The 22,218-nt window shown below is 44.0% G+C and overlaps 1 protein-coding gene across 1 annotated transcript in view; it reads right to left on the bottom strand.

Moving 5' to 3' along the window:
• ANKAR (ankyrin and armadillo repeat containing) overlaps nucleotides 1-22,218 on the bottom strand; it is a 577,406-nt gene that overhangs the window by 229,563 nt on the left and 325,625 nt on the right. The window contains exon 16 of the mRNA XM_069733853.1: nucleotides 7,911-8,072. Within this exon, the coding sequence (XP_069589954.1) occupies nucleotides 7,911-8,072 (162 nt within the window). The remainder of the gene's footprint in view (nucleotides 1-7,910; nucleotides 8,073-22,218) is intronic.

The following is a 22,218-nucleotide window of genomic DNA, read 5'->3' as shown; positions in this document are numbered from 1 at the left end:
CATTCTTGGGTGTTTTTAGCTGTGTGTTTTGGGTCATTATCCTGTTGCAAGACCCATAATCAGCGACTGAAACCAAGCTTTCTGACACTGGGCAGCACATTTCTCTCTAGAATCGTTGATAGTCTTGAGATTTCATTGTACCCTGCACAGATTCTAGACACCCTGTGCCAGATGCAGCAAAGCAGCCCCAGAACATAACAGAGCCTCCTCCATGTTTCACAGTAGGGACAGTGTTTTTTTCTTCATACGCTTCATTTTTCAGACTGTGAACAGAGCTCATGTGCTTTTCCAAAAAGTTCAATTTTTGTCTGATCTGTCCATAGAACATTCTCGCAAAAGCTTTGTGGCTTGTCAACATGTAGTTTGGCAAATTCCAGTCTGGCTTTTTTATGTTTTTTTTGTTACAATGGTGTCCTCCTTGGTCGTCTCCCATGAAGTTCACTTTGGCTCATACAACGATGGATGGTGCGATCTGACACTGATGTTCCTTGAGCTTGAAGTTCACCTTTAATCTGTTTAGAAGTTTATCTAGGCTCTTTTGTTACCATTCGTATTATCCGTCTCCTGATTTGTCATCAATTTTCCTTCTGTAGAGACGTCCATGGAGGTTGGCTACAGTCCCATGGATCTTAAATTTCTGAATAATACGTGCAACTGTAGTCACAGGAACATCAAGCTGCTTGGAGATGGTCTTATAACTTTTACCTTTAACATGTTTGTCTATCATTTTCTTTCTAATCTCCTGAGACAACTCTTTCCTTCCCATCCTCTGGTCCATGTTGAGTGTGATACACACCATGTCACCAAACAGCACAGTGAGTACCTGTAGCCCTATATACAGGCCCACTCACTGCTTTCAAGATTGTAGACACTTGTGATGCTAGTTAGTTGATACACCTTGATTTAACATGTCCCTTTTGTCACATTATTTTCAGGGGTACCATCATTTCTGTCCAGGACTATTTCAGGTTTTATTTTTTTTTTATTCTGTGGCAGCATGGTTGAAAAGCAATGTCTGACTTTCATTTGTTCATTTTCATAGATCTTTTATTTATTATTACTTTTGTCAGATTCAAGTTATTTCTGTGACCATTGTGGGTTTTTCTGTCACCAACAATTTTGACCACATCTGTATAATCACATTCAACTGTCAAAAAGTACACTTATACTGTTCATTATAATAGCCAAAGGAAGATATAATCACGTGAAAAGTAAAGAGTGAACCCAAATTACTCTTAATGATTGGCACAGAAGTCAACCACAACTTGTATATTGGTATGTGGAGACATGGGAGGGTCAGCAGGTGCAGCAGTCCGCTAGCCGAAACTACATGGACAAGGGAATGCCTGCTCTCCTTTTACAGTAGGCATAATACTACTCAGACAGCACAGGGTGAGGGAAAACAGTGTGGCAATACTTTATTGAACCACAAAACAGGCAAATAACACCTCGAACAGTCAGAGCACAATACCCAAGATGATGCATTGTTTTTTGCTTCCCTTTTTTTTTAACGGTGTTCACTAAAGGGGTGAACAAGACAGTTTTATAAGTTGGGTCGTTCCGGACGCAGCAACACAAAATATGTGTACTTTTATTGTTTAATTTTTTTTCATAATAATATTTATTTATGGGTACAATATAGTTTTTATTATTTTACGATTTTTTAAAAAATATTTTACAATTTTTTTTTCCACTTTTTTACTTAGACCGACTATGGGACGTTTAGTTTCTGCAGTCTGATCACAGTTATAAGGTATAGCAATGCAGTATACCTTATAGCCTTGAACACACTACCGGAGTGGTACAAAGTGACTAAAGAAAAAGTGAGGTAGAAGATTATATTTATTGAATACAAAAGGTAAAAACTGGGGTTAAAAAGACAGGTAAAAAGGAAAACAACCACCAATATCTAGGACTGGTACAGACAGATTGAATGACATAACAAAATCTGCAACCAAAGATGAAGGTGTTTGAGAAATAGTAGCCTGCTTAGTGGGATAAAAGAATCACTATATCATATTGACATCTTTACAGTGGCTTTTTTCAAAAACACACGTGGGTGCAGCAGAATAACAACATAAATGAAAGAAAATGGATCAATTTCTATAAAGAAAATGGTTGTCAGGGGAGTATTACCTGATGTTTAATGCTGTTAGATGTTGTGATGACATGCAGATGGAATGAGAGACTGTAAACCAACCATGCGCCCGACGAGCGCTGTTTCGCCGATTAGCTTCTTCAAACAAGGGGCGAGATGGCAGCTAGGCAACAATGTAGGTTTTATATCCTGGATGCAGGTGTCATGTGGTTGTGGGCAGGTACTATGGGCAGGATGTGTGCTTGGCATTGTCTTGGTGCATGACGTCAGATAGGAACTCCCAAGACTAAGGAGACTTCTGGTCCAGTGCTTCGTAATACGCAGTGGAACGCACCACAGGTCACATGAGCAGCGGGGAAACCGGAAGTCAGGGGGAGATACTGATCCAGCACATGTGCACTAGCCGAAAGGAGAGTACAGTTATCAGTAAAATTATAGGAGACATGCGTGTAATGGGACCGCCCCGAACATAAAAGGAACTTCCGGATAGGCACCCCATGACACGCAGTGGAACGCACCGTGGGATAAACATGCCCCTTTATCTTACACTCAATTGCTATTCCTATGCCCACGTGCAGTGCACATTAGTGATTGGTCTCTCTCTAGCACCATTCACAGAATCTGCAGTGCTTTTCTCTGCATGTTATGGTCACATATGTTCACACTGACGATTGAAACCTCCGCCGACTTTCTGCTGGCACCACCCACGTGACTTTTTCTTTAGTCACTTTGTACCGTTCCGGTAGATTATGTGTTCATTGATAAACTGAAGTGCTTTTGGCCTATCTAAAATAGGATTACCGTATATACTCGAGTATAAGCCGACCCAAGTATAAGCCGACCCCCCTAATTTTGCCACGGAAAACGTATTGACTCGAGTATAAGCCTAGGGTGGAAAATGCAGCAGCTACTGGTGAATTTCAAAAATAAAAATAGATGCTCCATACCGTTCATTATGGCCCCATAGCTGTGCCATATAGTGCTCTGCACCATTCATTATTGCCTCATAGATGTACCATAGAAAGGTGTGCCATATAGTGCTCTGCACCGTTCATTATTGTCCCATAGCTGTGCAATATAGTGCTCTGCACCGTTCATTTTTGCCCCATATCTGTGCCATATAGTGCTCTGCACCGTTCATTCTTGCCCCATAGCTGTGCCATATAGTGCTCTGCACCATTCATTCTTGCCCCATAGCTGTGCCATATAGTGCTCTGCACCGTTCATTCTTGCCCCATAGCTGTGCCATATAGTGCTCTGCACCGTTCATTATTGCCCCATATATGCTCCTTATAAAGCTGTGCCATTGCTGCTGCAATAATAAAAAAAAAAGCCATACTCACCTCTCTTGCTTGCAGCTCCCGGCGTCTCATTCCGGCGTCTCGTCCCGGCGTCTCTCTGCACTGACTGTTCAGGCAGAGGGTGCCGCGCACACTATATGAGTCATCGCGCCCTCTGACCTGCACAGTCAGAGCGCAGAGACGCCGGGAAGACAGAGCGGCGCCGGGAAGATGGAGCGACGCCCGGCGTGTGGAACGTGGACAGGTGAATATAAAATACTCACCTAGTCCTGCCGCTCCTGACGCTGCCCCTGCCTGTCACACTGTCTCCGGGTGCCGCAGCTCTTCCTGTCAGCGGTCACTGGCACCGCTCAGAGGAATGAATATGTGGCTCCACCCCTATGGGAGTGGAGTCCATATTCAGTTCTCTAATGAGCGGTCCCACGTGACCGCTGACAGGAAGAGCTGCGGCACCCGGAGACAGTGTGACAGGCAGGGGCAGCGTCAGGAGCGCCGGGACTAGGTGAGTATGCCTCAGCGCCCTCTCCCCCTCACCCGCCGACCCTGCCGCCCACCATGACTCGAGTATAAGCCGAGAGGGGCACTTTCAGCCCAAAAATTTGGGCTGAAAATCTCGGCTTATACTCGAGTTTATACGTTTCACATTTCGTACATTGGTATCTCACATCTCCTTGCTCCCTTGCGCTACCTCGAGCAGTGCGCATGCGTTGTCTGATGCCTGGTATCCTGTGCGTCCGCGTCATGGTGACTTAGCAACGCCGGGTACTCCGTTCCCGTGCGTGCTGTCACATGACAACGGCGCTAGGACTTCCGGATCTCTCTGACGGCGCATGCGCCGCCTATGCCGGGGTTACCGTAATGGGGATCATGCGGATATATAAAGCCCCATTTAATACACACTCGCCACCCCCTGACGAAGGAAAGAGTTTCCGAAACGCGCGTCGGGGTGCGCGATTGCGGGACTTCAGGTGACCCCCCCCTATAAGGTAAACTATTGAGTAATATTAACCCGTGTTTTGTATGGCCAGTTTGCAGCACATTGCACTTTTTGCAGCTTGCACATTACATGCTTTAGAGTTACCCTGGTTTGGTGGCCTTTATCTAGCACTTTTTTACCACAGCATAATTAACTTTGCTCCGCATATATTGGAGATTTGCTGTGCGGTTTAGCACTTTGCACTTTCTTTGCTGTTGTAGCACATTGTATGCCCTATAGATACCATTATAATTGTGGCTCTGTTCAGCACACTTACACTTTAGCTTAATTTTTTTCAATTCACATTTGTATGATTTTTTTGTGCGGTAGCACATATATTTTTGACACTTATTTGTATATATTTTTTTTATTATATATATTTTTTTACTTGTTTTTATCTTATTTTTGTGCATTTTTTCATATTTTTAGATATATTATTTTCTATATTAATTTATTATTATTTTTCTAATATATATAATATATTTAATTTTTTCTGGCCATCACTACATGTAATGTATATTTATTAATATTTACTCTTTGGGGTTACCTATTTATATCCAATTTTGATTTTAATATATTATTTTTTTATAGTGTCCTATTGTATTCGCGTACTTATATATTTTTATGTAATATTTGCCACTATTAATAAAGGCTATTTTTTCAATCGATCTTCCTGTGTGGGTGCACTTTTCTGGCTGTCCGAGTTGCAGTTGTGGTTGGTTCTCGAGTATATACGGTATGTGATTAATATACCTTATAACCTGCCAGCCCTACAGACATAAGTTAGTTAGATCATGCACGGCACATGATCTAACTAACTTGTTAGTGCCTAGTGACACGGATGTTGTCATAACTACATCGTGTCACCATGTGATCGCAGCATTTAGGGCAGGGGTGGGCAATTAATTTTGCCATGGGGCCCCATGAGAAAGTGGGATGGTTTTAGAGGGCCGAACTAATATAATTACCTTATTTTTCGGACTATAAGACGCACCGGACCATAAGGCGCACCCCAAATTTGGGGTGAAAATTGCAGAAAAAAAGATTTTTTATAAGATGGGGGTCCGTCTTATTGTCCGAATTTACAGTATCTTACGTAAAATTCTTAAGATGCTTACCTGAGGGCTGGCAGTGGCAGAGCAGGGTCACAGGAGGCATGGTGTCGGCAGAGGTGGGGTGATGTGTTGTGAATTCTGTTGTCAAGCTCCCTCCTGTGGTCATGAATGGTACTTCGGCTGGTTCTGTCCATGGGCTTCCTCTGGTGGTTGTGAGTGGAGCTGCGGCTTCTGAGTTTCCTTCCACAGGTGTCGAGGTTAATTCGTTAGCTGGCTGCTCTATTTAACTCCACTTAGATCATTGCTCCATGCCACCTGTCAATGTTCCAGTATTGGTCTAGTTCTCTCCTGGATCGTTCTTGTGACCTGTCTTCCCAGCAGAAGCTAAGTTCCTGCTTGTTTTTCTCTGGTTTGCTATTTTTCTGTCCAGCTTGCTATTTTGATTTTTGTCTTGCTTGCTGGAAGCTCTGGGACGCAGAGGGAGCGCCTCCGCACCTTGAGTCGGTGCGTAGGGTCTTTTTGCGCCCTCTGCGTGGTCTTTTTGTAGTTTTTGTGCTGACCGCAAAGTTACCTTTCCTATCCTCTGTCTGTTCAGTAAGTCGGGCCTCATTTTGCTAAATCTATTTCATCTCTGTGTTTGTAATTTTCATCTTTACTCACAGTCATTATATGTGGGGGGCTGCCTTTTCCTTTGGGGAATTTCTCTGAGGCAAGGTAGGCTTTACTTTTCTATCTCTAGGGCTAGCTAGTTTCTTAGGCTGTGTTGAGTTGCATAGGGAGCGTTTGGAGCAATCCACGGCTATTTCTAGTGTGTGTGATAGGATTAGGGATTGCGGTCAGCAGAGTTCCCACGTCTCAGAGCTCGTCCTATATTATTAGTAACTATCAGGTCATTCCGTGTTCTCTTAACCACCAGGTCCATTATTGTCCTTACCACCAGGTCATAACAATGATGCGGTGTGGCGTGCACCTGAGCAGGGTCCCTTCCTGCTTAGGCGAGCGACGCCACGACCTGGTGTCCATGGGGGGGTTTGCAGCAGTGGTGTGGCGGCGGCAGAGGTGTGGTATGGCGTGCGCAGGGTCCCTTCCACCGGTGTAGTGACGCAGCGGCCCAGAATGCAATGTGAGCAGCAGAGCCGGGTTGAATATCGGTGGCGGCGGCCATCTTCCTGAGGCCGCGCGTGCACAGATGGAGTGCTCTGCTTCACGGGGTTTCAGGAAAATGGCCGCGGGAGGCCACACATGCGCAGATGGAGATCGCGGTGGCCATTTTCCTGAAGCCGAGATCTAAATCTGCAAACTCGGCTTAAGGAAAATGGCCGCCGCGATCTCCATCTGCGCGCTTGCAGCCTCCCGTGGCCATTTTCCTGAAGCCCCGTGAAGCAGAGCACTCCATCTGCGCATGCGCGGCCTCGGGAAGATGGCCGACACCACCGATAAACAGGTAATCGACCTGGCTGTCACTCCAGCCACCAGCGGTTCTTCTCAGAAGCGGCTGGCGGCTGGCCGAGCGGTGCCGGGGGCGGCTGTCAGAAGAGACAGCTAGCTGGCGGGCCGCATCTTGCCCAGGTCTGATTTAGGGGGTTAAAGTGCCGGAAGCGATGCGGGCACTGCTCCTGGCACTGACAGCCGGGTGTCAACTGACACAGCCCCTTGTCCTTCCTGACCATGACGTATATATACTGCAAATGTCAGCAAGGGGTTAAAAAGGATATTCAGAAGTTAGAGTTAGATCAAAGGCTGGAACTAGATTAATACCAGGGATGGAAGGCCTCTCATATGATGAGAGGTTGTAAAATTTGGGCTCGTTTAGCTTAAAGGGAACCTGTCACCCCCAAAATCGAAGGTGAGCTAAGCCCACTGGCATCAGGGGGCACGCATTACGAGTGGAAGAAAGGCAATTCCAACAACTAAACGGGAAAGGGTTCTTTAAGGTAAGAGAAGTCAGACTGTGGAATGCCCTACCACAGTAGGTAGTAATGGCTACACTACAACAGCTTTTTTTTTTTAAAGTGGCTGGATGATTTCCTCAGTACACATAATATTGTGAGTTGGAGGTAATTTAGTGACAGCAAAATGTAAAATTGGTGGATAAAATAAAACAAAAGGCCCCCAGAGATCATATAACCGCGTTTCACAGTATGATCTGTTAAGAGTTATGTCTAACAGGTCACACATATCTAACTGCCAGCGATAACTGTGCAGGGGGGGATCTATTTAGAAAATATTAAGGTATATGTAGGATATCAACATAACAGTATACAATTAGGATCTTGCAATTAAAAAGAACGGTTCCAGATGTATACAAAAACATATAGATAAATTCAAAAGAACAAAATAAAACCAAGGTTAAAAAAAAATACAAAAAACAAAGCCAAACTGGAACATTACACAGTAGATCTGTTTTGATTCATGTACTCCTGCTACTACATACTGTAAGCAAGCTGAATTTTTTTCAATTTTAGTAATTAAAAGCATACCTATACACATTGTTCCCAAGGCTTTGATAATACTAAGAAGTGTTCTCTCTGCTATTTGAGGACTTCTCAACAACCGCACCAAAGAGCCAATGCTATTGCCTTCACATAGTTTATCCTGATGAGGTTTGCTATCCTTGCACAGAGCAATAACTGCCCGAGAACCTGCAAAATGAAATGTTCCCAGATTAATTTAATTATACATGCTCACTATCATGTAAATAAACAGTGCAACAAATTTAAAACAGAGTTTGGCATGGCAAGACCTAACATTCAGAAACAATTTTTTTGCTTACCTATATGGAAGAAAGTAACAGAAAGTAAATGCTCCATATGACTTATAAAAACCTCACTGCTAAACAGTATCGACTTTTGCTTCTAAATTAGAGCTGCTATGGATGTTTATTAGTCCTCCCACGAGGTAAGGACAAATGTTGATACTTTATATTGTTGGCTGAAGTTAAATAATGAAATTATATTATTAGCCTCTACATTTTAGTGTATTCTACCCTTAAAGAGGACCTTCAACTGGATTATGTAATGTAAATTGAGTACCTCTTCCAATTCGCTCTAATCCCCTGATTGTCTTACAATTTTATTTTTTGCTGCCCCTTTGTTCCAAAGCCATGGTTCCTGGAAATAGGTAGGCATTTACCACAAAAGTTCTGTGTAGCCATTTGCTTTTACTCCTCTATGATGTGGGCCAATCAAAATACAACCGTGTCACAGAGTGGAAAGTGCAACTCAGCACATAGCATATATAGCACATTGGTATCTGGTGTTTGTGCCCTCAAGTGCTGCAGTTCTCCAGAGCTCAGATAGCAGGAAGGAAGGTGGCAACTGCAGAGTTCTTAGAATGTTCACTTGAATTATGTCTCAAAAGAATACGCTCAGAGAGCCACAGATAAGTTGATTTAAGGGAAAATGAATTTGTATATTGGGCGCTCTATTACCAAGGACATTGGGATGGATGGGCACAGGAAAGAAAAAGAAAAACTGTTGAAGAATCTAAAAAACTGCTCCAATTAGAGGAAGATCTCAATTTAAATGACAAAATGCATTGAAAGATTTTCTCTAAAAAGTTACATTTGGTTATCTAAAGATCATATTGCTTTGTTACATTTGGCTAATAAAGTGTCATAAATCATGGTATACAAGAAGTCCTATAACAAGTTTGTTGATATGAGCAGCGGGCACAATGACAGGTATTATATGCTGGGTCCATCCATGCAAGTTCCTGATAAGGAATGACACAACCCTAAAACAGCACATGGACTGTAAGTAAAGAGTTGTTGTAAACTACACATATTCTAAATAGGTTAAAGTCAGCAGTGGGGACCACAGGGATCAGCATTAGGTCCAATTCTTCTTAATCTCTTTACTCTCAATCCCATTCACTAGGTCATTAACAACACTTTGTACGATAATAAAAACTGAGCAATATTATATGTGAGGTAGTCAGGGGGATCATATGCGAGGAACGGTAAGTGTCACCAAGGATGCACATAAAAGTGTATTGAGTCCGCTGGAGTGCATTGCAGTCACAGATGTAGCTGGGGTTGCAGTGCAAAATAAAAGTAAGTTCAGTCTTGGACAATTTATACGCCCAAGGCAGATTTAGGAAAACTCAGCATGGGCTTTCATTTTTGTAGCGAATATATATATATATATATATATATATATATATATATATATATATATATATATATATACATACACACACACACATATATATATATATATATACATATACACTGCTCAAAAAAATAAAGGGAACACTTAAAGAACAGAATATAACTCCAAGCAAATCAAACTTCTGTGAAATCAAACTGTCCACTTAGGAGGCAACACTGTTTGACAATAAATTTCACATGCTGTTGTGCAAATGAAATAGACAACAGATGGAAATTATTGGTAATTATCAAGACACACTCAAAGGTTCTGCAAGTGGGGACCACATCTCAGTATCAATGCTTTCTGGTAGATGTTTTGGTCACTTTTGAATGTTGGTTGTGCTTTCACACTCGTGGTAGCATGAGACGGACTCTACAACCCACACAAGTGGCTCAGGTAGTGCAGTGTTATGATCTGGTGATTAGGGAGTGACATGCGTCTAGCTCTGAGCCGGTGGCAACTATACTGACCACAGTCTCTAAGCTCAACACAACACTAAAAGTAGCCGTGGAATGCTCCCAACTCGGCCTAGGCATCTCGTCACAGCCTAAGAGCTAACTACCCCTAAAGATAGAAGCAGGAAAACTATCTTGCCTCAGAGAAAATCCCCAAAGGATAGATTAGCCCCCCACAAATAATGACTGTGAGAGGAGAAGGAAATTACATACGTAGTATGAAACAAGATTTAGCACAGGAGGCCACTTCTAGCTAAATAGAAATAGTACAGAACAGAACGCTGTGCGGTCAGTAAAAAAAAACTAGAAAAAGTCCACCGCAGAGAAATGCAAAAATCTCCACACCTGACTAAAGGTGTGGAGGGCAAACTCTGCTGCCCAGAGCTTCCAGCTTAACTGAATAGATCAATACTGAAAAGCTGGACAAATGAACAAAAACAAAGAAAGTGATGAACAACAAAGTCCACAACAAGTGAACCGCAAAAGGACAAGCAAGGACTTAGCTTTGATGAACTGGTCAGAGTGTCAGGAAAGTCCCAAGAGCAATGACTCCAGGCAGGAACAATTGACAACCGGCATTGAATGAGGGATAAGGCCAGACTAATATAGCCGAGCCAGAAAGACGATCAGTGAAAACAGCTGCTGAAGCTAAATCCAAGAAGCAGCCATACCACTCAAAACCACAGGAGGGAGCCCAAGAGCGGAATTCACAACAGTGCAGCCCATCCAGGATGGCACATCAATGCGAGCTGTGGCAAGAAGGTGTGCTGTGTTTGTCAGCGTAGTGTCCAGAGGCTGGAGGCGCTACCAGGAGACAGACCAGTACACCAGGAGATCTCAAGGAGGCCATAGGAGGGCAACAACACAGCAGCAGGACCGCTACCTCAGCCTTTGTGCAAGGAGGAACTGGAGGAGCACTGCCAGAGCTCCGCAAAATGACCTTCAGCAGGAAACAAATGTGCATGTGTCTGCACTAATGGTTAGAAACTGACTCCATGAGGATGGTCTGAGTGCCCGATGTCCACAAATGGGGGTTGTGCTCACAGCCCAACACCATGCCGGATGCTTGGCATTTGCCACAGAACACCAGGTTTGGCAAATTTGCCACTGACAACCTATGCTCTTCACAAATGAAAGCAGATTCACACTGAGCACATGTAACAGACGTGACAGAGTCTGGAGTTGCCGTGGAGAGCGATCTGCTGCCTGCAACATCCTTCAGCATGACCGGTTTGGCAGTGGGTCAGTGATGGTGTGGGGTGGCATTTCTTTAGAGGGTTGCACAGCCCTCCATGTGCTCGCCAGAGGTAGCCTGACTGCCTTGTGAGACCATATGCTGGTGCGGTTGGCCCTGGGTTACTCCTCATGCAGGACAATGCCAGACCTCATGTGGCTGGAGTGTGTCATCAGTTCCTGCAAGACGAAGGCATTGAACTGTGGACTGGCCAGCCCCTTCCCCAGACCTGAATCCGATTGAACACATCTAGGACTTCATGTCCCGCACCATCCACCAACGTCACGTTGCATCACAGACTGTCCAGGAGTTGGCGGATGCTTTAGTCCAGGTCTGGGAGGAGATCCCTCAGGAGACCATCCGCAGACTTATCAGGAGCATGCTAATGCATTGTAGGGAGGTCATACAGGCACGTGGAGGCTACACACACTACTGGGCATCATTTCCTTGTCTTGAGGCATTTCCACTGAAGTTGGATCAGCCTGTAACTTCATTTTCCACTTTGATTTTGAGCATCATTCCAACTCCAGACCTCCGTAGGATATTAATTGTGATTTACGTTGACAATTTTCAGGTTTTATTGTTCTCAACACATTCCACTATGTAATGAATAAAGATTTACAACTGGAATATTTCATTCAGTGATATCTAGAATGTGGGATTTTAGTGTTCCCTTTATTTTTTTGAGCAGTGTGTATATATATATATATATATATATATATTTACATATATTATATATACATATACATACAGTCAGTGGCGCCTATATAATAGTAGTTAACCATTTTCTGACATCGGGTGTAATAGTACGGAGATGTCAGACTCCCTCCTTTGATGTGGGCTCTTGCGCTGAGCTCACATCTTTTCCAGCACGTTAGCTATTTTGAACAGCTGACATGTGCCTCTAACAGCCGTAACTAGTAATACCACCCAATGTGTCAGAACATTTTTGATTACCTTTTGTGCTTTACTGCCCTTTTCCAAGATGGCATCTTTGGTCTCATGTGCACTGTGTCTTCCTGCTCCTGCTATATAACTCCACCCCAGCCTTTAGTCTGTGCTAGAGTATTCTGCCTTGCATCCAGCTTCTGACCATGGTGGCTCCCTGGCTTTGTACCTGCTTCTGTGACCCTGTGTGGTTATCCTGCTACTCTGCTCTGAGTTCCTGCTGCATACACCGGTTTCCAGTAATCCTCCTTCATCTGGCTGCTTGTGTTTACTTCCATCTGCATTTATTGGACATGTAAGCTGTTGCTGCTCTGCAAAAACCTGAGACTATTACCCAGGCCTCCCTGGTTGAGCCAAGATATTATTTGAATGGCCTTATAAGCATATCTATCTGTGTTTGGACTAAACAAGGACTTATTCGTGTCAAGTATCCTCAAGAATAACTGTAATTCATAGACTTTCTGCATGATTGCCTTTTCCTCTGAAGTTCCCTATAGAAAGCTGCGTTTAATATTTACACCAAGTGTTGTGGACTTCTCTCTGCACCTGTTTGAATCACCGTGTGATAATATAGACTTTACCACTTAGGCTGCCGTCACACTACCAGTGTTTGGTCATTATTTTACATCAGTATTTGTAAGCCAAAACCAGGAGTGGAACAAATAGAGGAAAAGTATAACAGAAACATATGCACCACTTCTGCATTTATCACCCACTCCTGGTTTTGGCTGAGAAATACTGATGTAAAATAATGACCAAATACTGCTAGTGTGACGGCAGCCTAATACTGTAAAACTGTGTCCTGTAGTTGTCTTGTTCCACGCAGAGTCTTATGAGTTATCCCCTATAATTATTACATATTGGCAACTGTGTCACATGACTGTGGGTCGCCGATGGGTTGGCATGACAACCAAAGGTCTCCAGCAGATCTCTATGGTTGTCACTACCGGATTGCTATGAGCGCCGCCTGGTGTTCAGCGCTCATAGCAAGTGAGCAATTCTGCTACATATAGGCGATCTGATCATCGCCTGTATGTAGCAGAGCAGATTGGGTTATGGCAGCCTTTATTCTCCCATAGAGACTATTGAAGCATGCCAAAAGTTTTTTAAAAAGTTTTTAAAAATATTATAAAAATAAAAAAATAAAAGTTCAAATCACCCACCTTTTGGCGCATTCAAAAATAAAACAATAAAAAAAAAAAAATCAAACATACACATATTTGGTATTGCCACCTTCAGATCTATCATTATAAGGAAATAATTAACCTGATCGCTAAACGGTGTAACGAGAAATAAAGTCAAAACACCAGAATTACATTTTTTGGTCGCCGCAACATTGCATTAAAATGTATTAAGGAGCAATCAAAAGATCATATCTGCACCAAAATGGTATCATTAAAACATCAGCTCGGCGCGCACAAAATAAGCCCTCACCTGACCCCAGATCATGAAAAATGGAGACGCTACGGTTATCAGAAAATGGCGCAATTTCTTATTTTTTAACAAACTTTGGAATTTTTTTTCACCATCTAGATAAAATAGAACCTGTACATGTTTGGTGTCTGTGAACTTGTAATTAAGTAAATAAGGCAGCACACTGCAGCGCTAAAACATGCAAACTTGAAAACACGAAATTTGAACTGCATTACTGCACTAGAAATATGAAAAATGAGAGCTTTTAGCGCATAAAAATGGCCAATTTTATGTGTACCTGGTAGCCCCTTTACGGCATCTCTCTTATACCAGGTCCTACGCTTGCCTTCCTCGCTGAGAATAAACGTCTCCATCTGAATGGGTGCATGTGAAACCTCTTCTTAGACTAAAATTCTCTCTCTCTGTGGAGGGGTATTGGACCTGCTGTAATTAAAACACCTGTAGGCTAGGAGGCGGAGTGCACGATCAGAAGGCTAGAGAATACATACGTTCAGCACCTGTTCACACTGTGTCTATGTTTGGATGTGCAGGTCAGGTTTTTGAAATGTATTCTCTAGCCTCCTGATCATGCACTCCGCTGTTATGATAAGATAATTCAGTACCACAATGGACATAGAGGTCAGAGCACATACAGTGACCTGACAATAACCCAAAAACATAGAACGAGCTCTGAGACGTGGGAACTCTGCTGACCGCAATCCCTAATCCTCTCCAACAACACTAGAGGCAGCCGTGGATTGCGCCTAACGCTCCCTATGCAACTCGGCACAGCCTGAGAAACTAGCTAGCCTGAAGATAGAAAATAAGCCTACCTTGCCTCAGAGAAATACCCCAAAGGAAAAAGGTAGCCCCCACATATAATGACTGTGAGTTAAGATGAAAAGACAAACGTAGAGATGAAATAGATTTAGCAAAGTGAGGCCCGACTTTCTGAACAGAGCGAGGATAGGAAAGGTAACTTTGCGGTCAACACAAAACCCTACAAAAACCACGCAAAGGGGGCAAAAAGACCCTCCATACCGAACTAACGGCACGGAGGTACACGCTCTGCGTCCCAGAGCTTCCAGCAAGCAGGAAAAAACAAATAGACAAGCTGGACAGAAAAAACAGCAAACAAAATAGCAAAGCAGAACTTAGCTATGCAGAGCAGCAGGTCACAGGAACGATCCAGGAGGAAACAGGTCCAATACTAGAACATTGACTGGAGGCCAGGATCAAAGCACTAGGTGGAGTTAAATAGAGCAGCACCTAACGACTTCACCACATCACATGAGGAAGGAAACTCAGAAGCCGCAGTACCACTTTCCTCCACCAACGGAAGCTCACAGAGAGAATCAGCCGAAGTACCACTTGTGACCACAGGAGGAAGCTCTGCCACAGAATTCACAACACTCCGCCTCCTAGCCTACAGGTGTTTTAATTACAGCAGGTCCAATACCCCTCCACAGAGAGAGAGAATTTTAGCCTAAGAAGAGGTTTCACATGCACCCATTCAGATGGAGACGTTTATTCTCAGCGAGGAAGGCAAGCGTAGGACCTGGTATAAGAGAGATGCCGTAAAGAGGCTACCAGGTACACATAAAATTGGCCATTTTTATGCGCTAAAAGCTCTCATTTTTCATATTTCTAGTGCAGTAATGCAGTTCAAATTTCGTGTTTTCAAGTTTGCATGCTTTAGCGCTGCAGTGTGCTGCCTTATTTTCTTAACTATATGCGAGTTGGCGACTCTAGGTTCAGCACCTGTTCACACTGTGTCTATGTTTCGATGTGCAGGTCAGGTTTTTGAAATGTATTCTCTAGCCTTCTGATCGTGCACTCCGCCTCCTAGCCTACAGGTGTTTTAATTACAGCAGGTCCAATACCCCTCCACAGAGAGAGAGAATTTTAGTCTAAGAAGAGGTTTCACATGCACCCATTCAGATGGAGACGTTTATTCTCAGCGAGGAAGGCAAGCGTAGGACCTGGTATAAGAGAGATGCCGTAAAGAGGCTACCAGGTACACATAAAATTGGCCATTTTTATGCGCTAAAAGCTCTCATTTTTCATATTTCTAGTGCAGTAATGCAGTTCAAATTTCGTGTTTTCAAGTTTGCATGTTTTAGCGCTGCAGTGTGCTGCCTTATTTACTTAACTATATGCGAGTTGGCGACTCTAGGTTCAGCACCTGTTCACACTGGGTCTATGTTTGGATGTGCAGGTCAGGTTTTTGAAATGTGAACTTGCAATGACCTGGAGAATCATAACTGCAGGTCTGTCTTAGCATTTAGTGAACATGGTAATAAAAAGAAAGAAAACAACTGTGGGATTGCACTTTTTTTCCCATTTTCCAGTACGCGATATGTTAAAACCAATGCTGTCAATCAAAAGTACAACTTGTCCCCCAAAAAAGATGGCCATATTGACCAAAAATAAAAAAGTAATGGCTCTGGGAAAAAGTGGAGCAGAAAAAGAAAACGCAAAAATTAAAATACCTCCAGGAGTTAAGGGATTAACCCCTTCCCGACCTTTGACGCATACGCTGCGTCATGAAAGTCGGTGCCATTCCGACCCATGATGCAGCATATGCGTCATGGAAAGATCGCGTCCCTGCAGATCGGGTGAAAGGGTTAACTCCCATTTCACCCGATCTGCAGGGACAGGGGGAGTGGTAGTTTAGCCCAGGGGGGGTGGCTTCACCCCCTCGTGGCTACGATCGCTCTGATTGGCTGTTGAAAGTGAAACTGCCAATCAGAGCGATTTGTAATATTTCACCTAAAAAAAATGGTGAAATATTACAATCCAGCCATGGCCGATGCTGCAATATCATCGGCCATGGCTGGAAACACTAATGTGCACCCACTCCACTCCTCCGATCGCCCCCCCATCTGCGGTCTGCTCCCCTCGGTCCTGTGCTCCGCTCCCCCGTCCTCCTGCCCGCTCCCCCCGTGCTCCAATCACACCCCCCGTGCTCCAATCAAACCCCCCCGCACTCCGATCCACCCCCCCCGCACAGCGATTTCCCCCCCCCCGTGCTCCGATCCACCCGCCCGCACAGCGATCCCCCCACTCCGTGCTCCAATCCACCCCCCCGTGTTCCGGTCCACCCCCCGTGCTCCGACGCCCCCCCGTGCCCTGATCTCACCCCCCCTTATACTTACCTGGCCTCCCGGGGACCGTCCGTCTTCTTTCCTGGGCGCCGCCATCTTCCAAAATGGCGGGCGCATGTGCAGTGCGCCCGCCGAATCTGCCGGCCGGCAGATTCGTTCCAGAGTGAATTTTGATCACTGAGATATAACCTCTCTCAGTGATCAAAATAAAAAAAAAAAGTAAATGACCCCCCCCCCTTTGTCACCCCCATAGGTAGGGACAATAAAAAAAATATTTTTTTTTTTCCACTAAGGTTGGGGTAAGAACTAGGGTTAGGGTTAGGGGTAGGGTTAGGGGTAGGGTTAGGGGTAGGGTTAGGGTTACGGTATGTGCACACGTATTCTGGTCCTCTGCGGATTTTTCCGCTGCGGATTTGATAAATCCGCAGTGCTAAACCGCTGCGGATTTATGGCGGATTGACCATGTTTTTTCTGCGCATTTCAATGCGGTTTTACAACAGCGATTTTATATTTGAGCAGTTGTAAAACCGCTGCGGAATCCGCAGAAAGAAGTGACATGCTGCGGAATGTAAACCGCTGCGTTTCCGTGCAGTTTTTCCGCAGCATGTGTACAGCGATTTTTGTTTCCCGTAGGTTTGCATTGAACTGTAAACTCATGGGAAACTGCTGCGGATCCGCAGCGTTTTCCGCAGCGTGTGCACATACCTTTAGAATTAGGCTATGTGCACACGGTGCGGATTGGCTGCTGCGGATCCGCAGCAGTGTTCCATCAGGTTTACAGTACCATGTAAACATATGGAAAGCCAAATCCGCTGTGCCCATGGTGCGGAAAATACCACGCGGGAACGCTGCGTTGTATTTTCCGCAGCATGTCAATTCTTTGTGCGGATTCCGCAGCGTTTTACACCTGTTCCTCAATAGGAATCCGCAGGTGAAATCCGGACAAAAAACACTGGCAATCCGCGGTAAATCCGCAGGTAAAACGCAGTGCCTTTTACCCGCGGATTTTTCAAAAATGGTGCTGAAAAATCTCATACGAATCCGCAACGTTGGCACATAGCCTTAGGGCTAGGGTTGGGTTGGAATTAGGGTTGTGGTTAGGGTTAGGGGTGTGTTGGGGTTACGGGTGTGTTGGGGTTAGGGTTGTGATTAGGGTTACGGCTACAGTTGGGATAAGGGTTAGGGGTGTGTTGGAGTTAGAATTGAGGGGTTTCCACTGTTTAGGCACATCAGGGGGTCTCCAAACGCAACATGGCGCCACCATTAATTCCAGCCAATCTTGTATTCAAAAAGTCAAATGGTGCTCCCTCACTTCCGAGCCCCGACGTGCACCCAAACAGTGGTTTACCCCCACATATGGGGTACCAGCACACTCAGGACAAACTGCGCAACAATTACTAGGGTCCAATTTCTCCTGTTACCCTTGTGAAAATAAAGAAATGCTTGCTAAAACATCATTTTTGAGGAAAGAAAAATGATTTTTTATTTTCACGGCTCTGCGTTGTAAACGTCTGAAGCACTTGGGGGTTCAAAGTGCTCACCACATATCTAGATAAGTTCCTTGGGGGGTCTAGTTTCCAAAATGGGGTCACTTGTGGGGGGTTTCTACTGTTAAGCCACATCAGGGGCTCTGCAAACGCAACGTGACGCCCACAGAGCATTCCATCAAAGTCTGCATTTCAAAATGTCACTACTTCATTTCCGAGCCCCGGCATGTGCCCAAACAGTGGTTTACCCCCACATATGGGGTATCAGCATACTCAGGAGAAACTGGACAACAACTTTTGGGGTCAAATTTCTCCTGTTACCCTTGGGAAAATAAAAAATTGCAGGCTAAAAGATCATTTTTGAGAAAATAATTTTTATTTTTTATTTTCATGGCTCTGCGTTATAAACTTCTGTGAAGCACTTGGGGGTTCAAAGTCCTCACCACACATCTAGATTAGTTCCTTTGGGGGTCTAGTTTCCAAAATGGGGTCATTTCTGGGGGATCTCCAATGTTTAGGCACACAGGGGCTCTCCAAACGTGACATGGTGTCCGCTAATGATTGGAGCTAATTTTCCATTTAAAAAGCCAAATGGCGTGCCATCCCTTCCGAGCCCTGCCGTGCGCCCAAACAGTGGTTTACCCCCACATATGGGGTATCAGCGTACTCAGGACAAACTGGACAACAATATTTGGGGTCCAATTTCTCCTATTATCCTTGGCAAAATAGGAAATTCCAGGCTAAAAAATCATTTTTGAGGAAAGAAAAATTATTTTTTATTTTCATGGCTCTGCGTTATAAACTTCTGTGAAGCACCTGGGGGTTTAAAGTGCTCAATATGCATCTAGATAAGTTCCTTGGGGGGTCTAGTTACCAAAATGGGGTCAGTTGTGGGGGAGCTCCAATGCATAGGCACACAGGGGCTCTCCAAACGCGACATGGTGTCCGCTAACAATTGGAGCTAATTTTCCATTCAAAAAGTCAAATGGCGCGCCTTCCCTTCCGAGCCCTGCCGTGTGCCCAAACAGTGGTTTACCCCCACATATGAGGTATCGGCGTACTCGGGAGAAATTGCCCAACAAATTTTATGATCCATTTTATCCTACTGCCCATGTGAAAATGAAAAAATTGAGGCGAAAAGAATTTTTTTGTGAAAAAAAAAGTACTTTTTCATTTTTACGGATCAATTTGTGAAGCACCTGGGGGTTCAAAGTGCTCACTATGCATCTAGATAAGTTCCTTGGGGCGTCTAGTTTCCAAAATGGGGTCACTTGTGGGGGAGCTCCAATTTTTAGGCACACGGGGGCTCTCCAAACGTGACATGGTGTCCGCTAAAGAGTGGAGCCAATTTTTGATTCAAAAAGTCAAATGGCGCTCCTTCCCTTCCAAGCCCTGCCGTGCGCCCAAACAGTGGTTTACCCCCACATATGAGGTATCAGCGTACTCAGGACAAATTGCACAACAACTTTCGTGGTTCAGTTTCTCCTTTTACCATTGGGAAAATAAAAAAATTGTTGCTAAAAGATAATTTTTGTGACTAAAAAGTTAAATGTTCATTTTTTCCTTCCATGTTGCTTCTGCTGCTGTGAAGCACCTGAAGGGTTAATAAACTTCTTGAATGTGGTTTTGAGTACCTTGAGGGGTGCAGTTTTTAGAATGGTGTCACTTTTGGGTATTTTCAGCCATATAGACCCCTCAAACTGACTTCAAATGTGAGGTGGTCCCTAAAAAAAATGGTTTTGTAAATTTCGTTGTAAAAATGACAAATCGCTGGTCAAATTTTAACCCTTATAACTTCCTAGCAAAAAAAAATTTGTTTCCAAAATTGTGCTGATGTAAAGTAAACATGTGGGAAATGTTATTTATTAACTATTTTGTGTCACATATGTCTCTGGTTTAACAGAATAAAAATTAAAAATGTGAAAATTGCGAAATTTTCAAAATTTTCGCCAAATTTCCGTTTTTATCACAAATAAACGCAGAATTTATTGACCTAAATTTACCACTAACATGAAGCCCAATATGTCACGAAAAAACAATCTCAGAACCGCTAGGATCCGTTGAAGCGTTCCTGAGTTATTACCTCATAAAGGGACACTGGTCAGAATTGCAAAAAACGGCAAGGTCTTTAAGGTCAAAATAGGCTGGGTCATGAAGGGGTTAAAGGAATGTTCTCATTGGGTATAAGGGGCTAACATCACCACACTGTTCCCTATTCAGCATCCGGCGGAAGTCCTAGCCATAGCCTCACAACATGTTTCAGCAACTAAGACTCATCAGTGGAGCCGCGCCAAGGCATATATACACAGGGCTGCTGGGATGCTGCATAGAGCCATTTCCATTTATAAATGCGTGCCTTCAGAGGAAGCGTGTAGCTAGCTTACGGTGAATGAAACGCACAACTGGGAGTAAGCTCCTACATCCAGTTGTTGGAGTGCATATGGCCAGCGCAGCCATGCATGCATCATTTCCAGCGTAAGCGCCCACAGTTACGATGCTTGATCTTCTCCCGCAGGTTAGACAATTAGACGCAGGATTGCGCCAATAGTCATGGTACTTAAATTAGACTTTCTCCTTAAGTGAGTCACTAACAAGAGGCAAGTACTGAACAGATTTAAGGGAGCAAATACTCTGTTCATAACTTATAAGGCTTAGTGCCATATGCATAACAGGCGATATCTGATAAGTGATCAGATCACCAATGGAGGAGGTACAGACAAATTCACACAGAACAAAGAATAACTTATAAATTGATGATGTCTATGATGAAGGGATACGTGACCTGATGGATCTCCAGGGACAGCGGAGACTATAGAAAGGTGGCAAAGGGGGGGCAGAAAAAAGGGGAAGATAATATCCCTACAATTACCCTAAACTAAACTAACCCTACCTAGGATGGTGATTGGCACCTTAAAGATCCTGTATATTGGCGCCCTCACTCGACGGTGGCTGCCCCTTAGTGGATAGCTTGGTATGTCCTATCAGAGGAAAGAAAGGCATTTGTTCATTCAGACTTGTGGGATGAACAGTTTTAAGGTGAAATATCCATTGGGTTTCTTTTTGCAATATACTTTTGTACTAAACCTCCTCTGGAGTGTGGGGTGATTTTATCTATCCCCATAAATTTCATTTTATCTGTATTTCCTCCATGTACAAGTTTGAGGTGATTGGCTATTGGTGTGTCCCTTTAGTTTAATGTATCTCCCAGGTGCTCACTCTCCCTTCTCCGTAGTTCCCTCTTGGTCTTGCTCTCATACTCCAAACCACATTCGCATGTGGCCTTGTATATGATCCATTTAGAATGACAATTGATGAAGTTATGAATGGGGTATATTTCCCCCATTGTGTTACTACGGAATTCTTTCCCAGGCATGATAGCTCCACAGAATTTACAGCTACCGCACCTGAAGCAACCTTTTGGTGGGTTGTTCAGCCAAGACTGGTTTATTGTTGGCTGGAAATAGCTGTGGACCAACCTGTCCTTCAGGGGCCTTCATCTTCTGTATGTTATTTGTGGTGTCACTGAGATATTGTAGCTTACATTTTCATTTATTAAAATGATAGGCCAGTGTTTCTGGAAAATATCCCTTACTTCTTTGAACTCATTGGAGTATCTTGTTATAAAACATAGGGTTTCTTGATCATCTACCTTTTGGATGGTATTGAGTAGCTGTTTACTATCTCTGCTTAGTGAGTCCCTATATACCTCTCTAAGTACCCTATCTGGATACCCCCTTTAAAGGAATCTTTTCGTGAGCTCGTCAGCTTGCTGCTTGAACACAACTGAGTCAGAACAATTCCTGCAAATTAACAAGTACTGACTAGACATGAGCGAATATGTTTGGCTCCCTCCTTATTTGGCAAGCTACAGCGCTTACTGAAGTAGCTGAAGCGGGAACGCGGATGACTGGACCGATCTGATAATCAGGTTCTGGTGCCGCAGCTGCATGTGTGGCGGCTATGTGACAGTCACAACACACGGGCTTTCCATGC

Source organism: Ranitomeya imitator, chromosome 7 (assembly GCF_032444005.1).
Source record: "Ranitomeya imitator isolate aRanImi1 chromosome 7, aRanImi1.pri, whole genome shotgun sequence".
Classification (NCBI taxonomy): Eukaryota; Metazoa; Chordata; class Amphibia; order Anura; family Dendrobatidae; genus Ranitomeya; species Ranitomeya imitator.
Note: the sequence above shows the minus strand (reverse complement) of the source record. Positions and strands in the feature narration are given on the sequence as shown.